This window comes from Passer montanus, unplaced genomic scaffold (assembly GCF_014805655.1).
Source record: "Passer montanus isolate IOZ18808 unplaced genomic scaffold, ASM1480565v1 scaffold5, whole genome shotgun sequence".
NCBI classification, from domain to species: domain Eukaryota; kingdom Metazoa; phylum Chordata; class Aves; order Passeriformes; family Passeridae; genus Passer; species Passer montanus.
The window spans coordinates 17,713,423-17,720,466 of record NW_024369929.1 but is presented as its reverse complement, the minus strand read 5'-3'; the positions used below and the strand labels follow the sequence as shown (position 1 = coordinate 17,720,466).

The window sequence follows — 7,044 nt, the reverse complement described above, 5'->3', positions numbered from 1 at the left end:
GGTGCCCCGCCCAGTGCCCCGCCCAGAGCCCCGCCCAGAGCTGGTGCCGCGCCCATAGCTGGTGCCACGCCCATAGCTGGTGCCACGCCCGGTGCCACACCCACCGCCCGCCCCGCCCACCCCGCCCCTTGCAAGCCCCGCTCAGCGCCGCTCCCTCTCTCCCCCTCTAGTGGGCCTCAACCAGTTCTCGGACATGACCTTCGCGGAGTTTAAAAAGCTGTACCTGTGGAGCGAGCCGCAGGTAAGTGCTGGGAGTGCGGGTGGGCGGGGAGGGAGGGGTCCAGCTACCCGTGGGGGGGTTCTGCAGTGACCTGCACCCCCGTGAGCAGGTTCTGCAGTGACCTGAACCCTCAGGAGGGGCTTCTGCAGTGACCTGCACCCCCGTGAGCAGGTTCTGCAGTGACCTGAACCCCCACGAGCAGGTTCTGCAGTGACCTGAACCCTCAGGAGGGGGTTCTGCATGACCCCCATGCGCTGCCGGGCCAGCCCCCCTCGCTGTGCTGCCTGCAGTCTGCGGTGATCAGGTCGCATCCTGTGCCACCAGGGCAAGAGCCAGAGGAAGCCTGTTCCCCACCCTCGTGGCTTTCGCTGCCTCAGCCCTGACTCCAGCCCGGCTGTCTGTCTGTTCTGCTGTCAGCTCCCCGAGCAGCTGGGGCGCTGCAGCCAGGGGTGCAGGCTGGCGGGGGCTGCAGTGGCCAGTGTGTGTGTGCTGGTCACCAGCCCTCAGCCTGGGAGGGAGGCTGTCATGGGCCACTGGCCTGGCAGCTGACCACAGCCCTCCTGCCCCGCCTGCAGAACTGCTCAGCCACCAAGGGGAACTTCCTGCGCAGCTCTGGGCCACATCCTGACTCTATTGACTGGAGGAAGAAGGGGAATTTCGTGACCCCCGTGAAGAACCAGGTGAGGAGTGTGTGACAGCCCCAGGGGCTGATGGCTCGGGCAGGCGCCGTGCCCGAGCAGCAGTGCTGGGTGCCTGTGCCAGGGGGGCTCCCTGGGGCTGTGCTGTGCCTGCCGTGTGCCCTGGCAGGGGGGAGTGGGGGCTCTGCACTGCTGCCATGCCCCCCTGCCCGTGTTTTGGGGAGGCTGGTGAGCCTGCAGCCTCTGCAGCTCCTGTTCCTCGTGTAGGGTGCCTGCGGGAGCTGCTGGACCTTTTCCACCACGGGCTGTTTGGAGTCTGCTATTGCCATTGCCACGGGAAAGCTGCTCTCTCTGGTAAGAGGTTTTCTGGGCTTGGAGCCCTTTGGGGAGCAGGATGGAGCCAGAGGGGCTGGAGGCTGCTGGGAGCAGGCATGGGGAAAGAAGCTGTGCTGGCCCTGCCAGCCAGCCTCGCTGCAGGCAGCACATTGGGACATGTTGGTTTTTCAGCTCCCGGAGGATTTGTATTCCTGAAGAACTAGAAAGACAGTAGCCACTTGCACAACTTAGCAGAATAACAGGGTTGGGTGTGTTAAAAACAAACCTGACCTTTGGAAGACATCTCAGGCAGTCCTTGTTGGGGGGGATGGATTCCTGGCAGGCGTGAGGAGGAATGCCCCTGGCAGCCAGGGCATCCCAGGCTGCTGGCTCCAGGTCTTCCTTGTCTGCCTCCCTGGGACATGGAGCCATGTCCAGGTGACTCCCAGGGCTGTAGCAGTGCTGTGGTGGTTGTCACAGCCAGCTGCACAGACAAACCCACTCTCAGTTCCTGCTGTGCAGTTGCTTTTTGTGTCACTGACTGAGCACAGCTGTGGGACAATCACTGACTCAACACCCTTCTCTGCAGGCAGAGCAGCAGTTGGTTGATTGCGCCCAGGCCTTCAACAACCACGGCTGCAGTGGGTAAGTCAGAGAGGGCCAGAGAGAGCAGAAATTAGAGAATCTTACACCCTGTGAGGGACAGCCTTCCTCCAGATCTAGTGCCAGGATCCTTCCACATTGTGGAATGGCTTTTGTCTTCCCATGGCTGCAGTGTGGCAGGGGAAGCAGCTTTGGATTTGGTTGCTTATTTTAATTTCACCCTCCCTAGAGATTAGGATGTTTCGGTAAATCACCAGCATTTCCCAACCTCTGTTGTTCCTCATTTGTTAGTTTTATCTGAGACTGTTCATCAGTTTCACACACGGCAGCCATAGGCTGGGCTCTGATGGGCTCTGGGACAGCAAGGGGACTTCTGGCTGTTGTTGTGCTTTGGTCACGCGCGTCTCGTGGCACCCTGAAGAACCCACAGAAACTTCAGCTTCCCCTTTGGGAGGTTCCTCCTGGCTTTGCTAGAGAAGGCAGAATAGAGCTTTCTGACAACTTCTGTTTTCTGTGAGATCAGCAGTCCTAGAGGGACGCTCAGAGTTGAGCAAAGCCACTCGCTGTGCTTTTTATTTTTCTTGTGACTCCTCCTTAGGCGTTTCCACATCAGCACTCCCTGATCATCTCCCTTTTCTTCCCTCCTGAGAGGTGCTTCTGGAAGGTGGCCAGGGAAGGGAGCAGCTGCTTGCTGGAGATGTGGGTGTCTCAGTGTCCCCCAGCCAGGCTGGGCAGAGGGCACCAGAAAACACCTTTCAGCACGTGAGGCTGGTGCTGTGTGGCCAGCTGACCTCACACCCTTAGGGCTCTGGTGTTCTCCAGGGACCTGGCAGCTGGAGAATGAGGTGTGACCATGCCAGGCAGCCCAGGCAGGGAGTGCTGCAGGCACAGACTGGAGTTTGTGCCCCTGGGGGCTCTGGGATAGACACTGCCCTTCCCTGTCTCCCTGGCTGGTGGGAGTGGGCTGCAGAAGGGGGGTTGTTGATGGCTTTGCTCTGCAGAAGCGGCAGCATTACCATCCAATTCCTCATTTCCATCCTAATTAACTGTTCGCATCCTGACTGAGCCGTGTTGTCTCGCAGGGGCCTGCCCAGCCAAGCCTTCGAGTACATCCTGTACAACAAGGGGCTCATGGGGGAGGACAGCTACCCCTACCGGGCCAAGGTACTGCAGCACAGCCCCGGCCCCCGTGGGGGCTCAGCAGGGCTGGCACAGCCCCCACAGCTCCCCTCTGTCCCCACAGAACGGCACCTGCAAGTTCCAGCCCGAGAAGGCCATTGCCTTTGTCAAGGATGTGATCAATATCACACAGGTGAGGCCCCGAGGGCTGCGTTTCCAGACTGCCAGGGCTGTGCCAGGGGGAGGTGCTGGGGTGCCCAAGCTGTGCTGGGCTCTGCAGCTGCAGCCTGTGTGCTCCTGGATTCAGAGAGCTGCTGGGCACACTGCTGCTCTCCTGCACACCTTTTGGAAGGTGGCACCAAGGAGGTGCTGGAGCCAAAGCCCAGACCCCGGGTTCCTGCCTGCCTCCCAGAGGGGGTGTCCCTCCAGGCTGGGACAGTCCCAGTTCTCCTCTCACAGCTCAGCACTGGACTCCTTGTCCTGCAGGACACCAGGGTTATCCATCCCCGTGGCCTGGCTGCTGGGCCCAGCACAGGCAGGAGATGGTGAGGATGATGACCCTGGCTCCTCTCTTGCAGTATGATGAGGACGGCATGGTGGAAGCTGTGGGGAAGCACAACCCAGTGAGCTTTGCCTTTGAGGTGACGAGTGACTTCATGCACTACAGGAAAGGAGTGTATTCCAAGTGAGTGTGGGACCCTCATTTGGTGAGGTGAGGGCAAGGGGAACGTGTGGGGCTGGAGTCATGTGCATCCCTGTTTCTCCTGCTGCATGCAGAACACTGCACTGCTTTCTCACACTTCTGTTAAGTAGAAAATAGAAAAAAAAATAATAAACACAGCCTTGATTTACTGGTTCCTGAGGGGATGAGAGTGCAGCACTGGGAGGAGGGCTGCAGGCTAGGAACCTGTCCAGCCTGGAGACCAGGTTGTGGTGGAATGAAGGTCAGCGAGTCAGGCAGCTCCCCACGGGGCTGGGGCTGTCCCGGGGCTGGGCTGGACAGAGGCAGGGCAGCCCCGAGCTGTACAACACGTGGTTAGGGTAAGCCCCAGCCAAGGTGGATTTTCTGTGGTATCAGGGCAGCTCCCGCAGTGCCAGAGCTCAGAGGGGCGGTGTGGGAAGGGTGGCTCACACTGCCCCTGCTCACACTGCCCCTGCTCACACTGCCCCTGCTCACACTGCCTGCACCCCAGCTGGCACCTCGGCAGCTGGTGCTTTTTGGTGTGCCTGCTCCCCACGGGGCAGGTTCTGCAGCACCTCACCAGTGCTGCCACGTGGTGCTCCCTGGGCAGGTCAGAGGAGCAGCAGAGAGAAAAGCCAGCTTGGGACACCAAGCAAGCCTTGAGCGTGGTGCCACTCCGTGGGCACAGAGCCACGTGCAAGGCTGATCAGTGCACTGGGAAGATGAGAGCTGAGCGAGGCAGCTCAGGGGCTGGTACCCAGCAGGGGGGAAGTGTGTGTTTGGAGAAATAGGAAAATATTTTGGAGTAATGAACCCTCAGTCACGCAGAGCTGCAGGGAAAATGCAAGGGAGAGGCTGAGCCCGAGGGATCTGCCCCAGGGAGCTCCCAGGAAGGAGCAGGAGGTGATTGCAGAGGCTTTGCTGGGCCAAGAGGCAGTGCTGCCAGAGGTCAGTGCCAGCCCTGGGCAGGTGTGAGCTGGGAGGGCAGGGACATGGTCAGAGGAACATGCCAGGAGCAGTTATCCTGTGGACTTACAGTCTAGGGTGGATTTGAAGTCAGAGTGCATGGAATAATTGGTGCTCCAGTGCTTTCAGCACAGAGCAGCTGTTAACAGATCCAAAAAAAAGAGAAAATCTGAGGTGGATTATTGATCTTTTCCTGTGATGCAGCTTGAAAATGTTTAAAAATAGATGCACTTGAGATGGGAGCATGTACCATGAGCTGTCTTTCACACCACAGGCAGCAGCTTTCAGCAAGTGCAGTTTAAAGGTTGAAAATTTAGAGGAAACACATATTTAGACCCAAGAGCTCGCTGTTCCTGTGCAAAACATGAAGCAGTGCCCTTGAATTTCAGAGCAGTACAAACCAGAACTGGGAGGCACTGAGAGGTGTTGGTTCCAACTGGGAAAATTCCTTTGCACTGTAGCTTGTCTTGGTGGGCTAGGAGCTCAAAAGTCCATGGATCCCCTAACTCCAGATATGGCTGGTAGTTTCAGAGATTTCTGTATTTTCAGAATTTTCAGGTAATTTCTCTGGAAAATTTCAGGAAACCAGAAATCTCAGGCAACTTCTCTGGAAAAACAGAGCAGTGTCTCCTTTCCGTGCCTTCCCTCCTCTCCACAGCTGGCAGCTCAGAGCACCCCCAGTCCTGTTTGCAGTGTGGTCAGCCCTGCTGGCTTGACCAATCCCGGCTAATGGCTGCTTCTCACAGCCCGCCTGTGTTTGTCCCCTGCAGCCCCCGCTGCGAGCACACCCCTGACAAGGTGAACCACGCCGTGCTGGCCGTGGGCTACGGCCAGGAGGATGGCACTCCCTACTGGATCGTCAAGAACTCCTGGGGCCGCCTGTGGGGCATGCAGGGGTAAGGGCTCTGCTGCCCACCACGCTCTGCCGGGCTGGGGGCAGCCCTGTGCGGGGGTGACACCCACCCTCCAGCTGAAACCTGGCAGCTGGCAGCAGGGGGAATGGGGCTGGCTGGTGGGGACAGGCTCACCAAGCCAGGCCTGGGTCCCTGCCCAGCAGGGCCTTGGCTCAGTGCAGCTGCTGAGGTGCCCAGGGCTCAGCCAGGCTGGCAGAACTGCTGGTTCCCCTGGTGCCCAGGGCTCTCACAGCTCCTGGTTCCCCCGCTCCTCCCTGCTGGTCACACAGCCAGGAGAGCAGCCTGAACAGCAGAGAGATCCCAGCTTCACAAGGGTTCCCAGCTGCACAGGGGGTTCCTGGGCGTGGGATGCAGGTTCTGGTTCACTCCGGGTGTGAGGGGCAGGGAATGGCATTGCCCGGAGAGCTGAGGGGAAGGGAGCACCCAGTGCCAGCCTGGCCGTGGGCAGTGCCAGGGATGCAGGGCGGCCCCAGCTGGGCACCTGTGCGTGCCCAGGCTCAGCTGGCACAGGAGGAAGGCTCCCTCCCAGCCCTTTCTGTCTCTTGCAGGTATTTCCTCATCGAGCGAGGCAGGAACATGTGTGGCCTGGCCGCCTGTGCCTCCTACCCCGTCCCTGGGGTGTAGCAGGGTGCCGGGGCTGAGGCTGCGGGGAGAGGCACAGCCAGTGCCACGCCTGCCCCCGGAGCTGTCACCCGCTGGAAGTGTCACCTGCGGGCAGCCTGGCTGGCACCAGCAGCCCAGCTGAGCCTGCCCTCTGCAGCCCAGCCCTGCTGCTGTGCCCGGGCGTGCCTCCATCCCTCCGGGCCGCCTGGGGCAGGGAGGCCCCACAGGAGCCGATGCAGAGCTCCCCCGTCCCTCGGGCGGCTTTTCTGCAAGCACCGGGTGTAAATTTTAGCCATTCTGAAATTTACTTTGAAGGCAATTTCCCCCTTCTTTAAAGGAAGGATGGGTGAGTGCTGTGATTTGTACACTTTTATCAATTTTGGTGAAATGCTTGCTATATTTTGTATTAAAAACCAGGGTATTTTAATGCACATAGAGGAGAAACGGGTGATTTTTCTTTACCTCGCCAGCGAAGACGCCAGAACCTCGGTGCCGATTCTGAGCGGGGCAGTGAAGCCGCGTGTGGGCAGGGGCACGGCCGTGTTGTTTCACAATGAAATCTGTCACTGACAATAAAGCTGCCTCGTCACCGGAGCGCTGTGCGTGACCTCTGAGCGGGCGGGCTGAGGGGCTCGGGCCTCCCGGCGCCGAGCGCTGCTCGGGGTGCGGAGCGGGGCTCGGGAGCGGGGCTAAGGCGGAGCGAGGCCGGGAGGGAGCGGGGATGAGGCGGAGCGGAGCCATGGAGGGGGCGGGCCCGGCCTGAGGGCGGCGCCGCCATTTCCGGAACCATCTCCATGTCCGCCGCCATGCCGCCCGCCCCTTGCGTCACTTCCGTCCTGTCCCCTCGGCCAATGAGCGGCCGGGCGCGGTTTTGGCGCCGAATGCGAAGCGCGGGCGGGCGGCGGCGCGCCCCCTGGCGGCGGGGCGGCCGCGATGGCGGCCGTGCCGCAGAACAACCTGCGGGAGCAGCTGCGGCGGCACTCG

At 60.4% G+C, this 7,044-nt stretch overlaps 1 protein-coding gene across 1 annotated transcript; it reads left to right on the top strand.

The window, feature by feature from the left end:
• The first annotated feature begins 125 nt into the window (after positions 1 to 125).
• On the top strand, positions 126 to 6,654 carry CTSH (cathepsin H). The gene is made up of 9 exons (XM_039723311.1): positions 126 to 241; positions 796 to 900; positions 1,126 to 1,212; positions 1,763 to 1,818; positions 2,859 to 2,940; positions 3,020 to 3,088; positions 3,474 to 3,580; positions 5,314 to 5,439; positions 6,006 to 6,654. The coding sequence occupies exons 1-9, from the start codon at positions 194 to 196 to the stop codon at positions 6,079 to 6,081; spliced, it is 756 nt and encodes a 251-aa protein (XP_039579245.1). The 5' UTR covers positions 126 to 193; the 3' UTR covers positions 6,082 to 6,654.
• Positions 6,655 to 7,044: the final 390 nt, after the last annotated feature.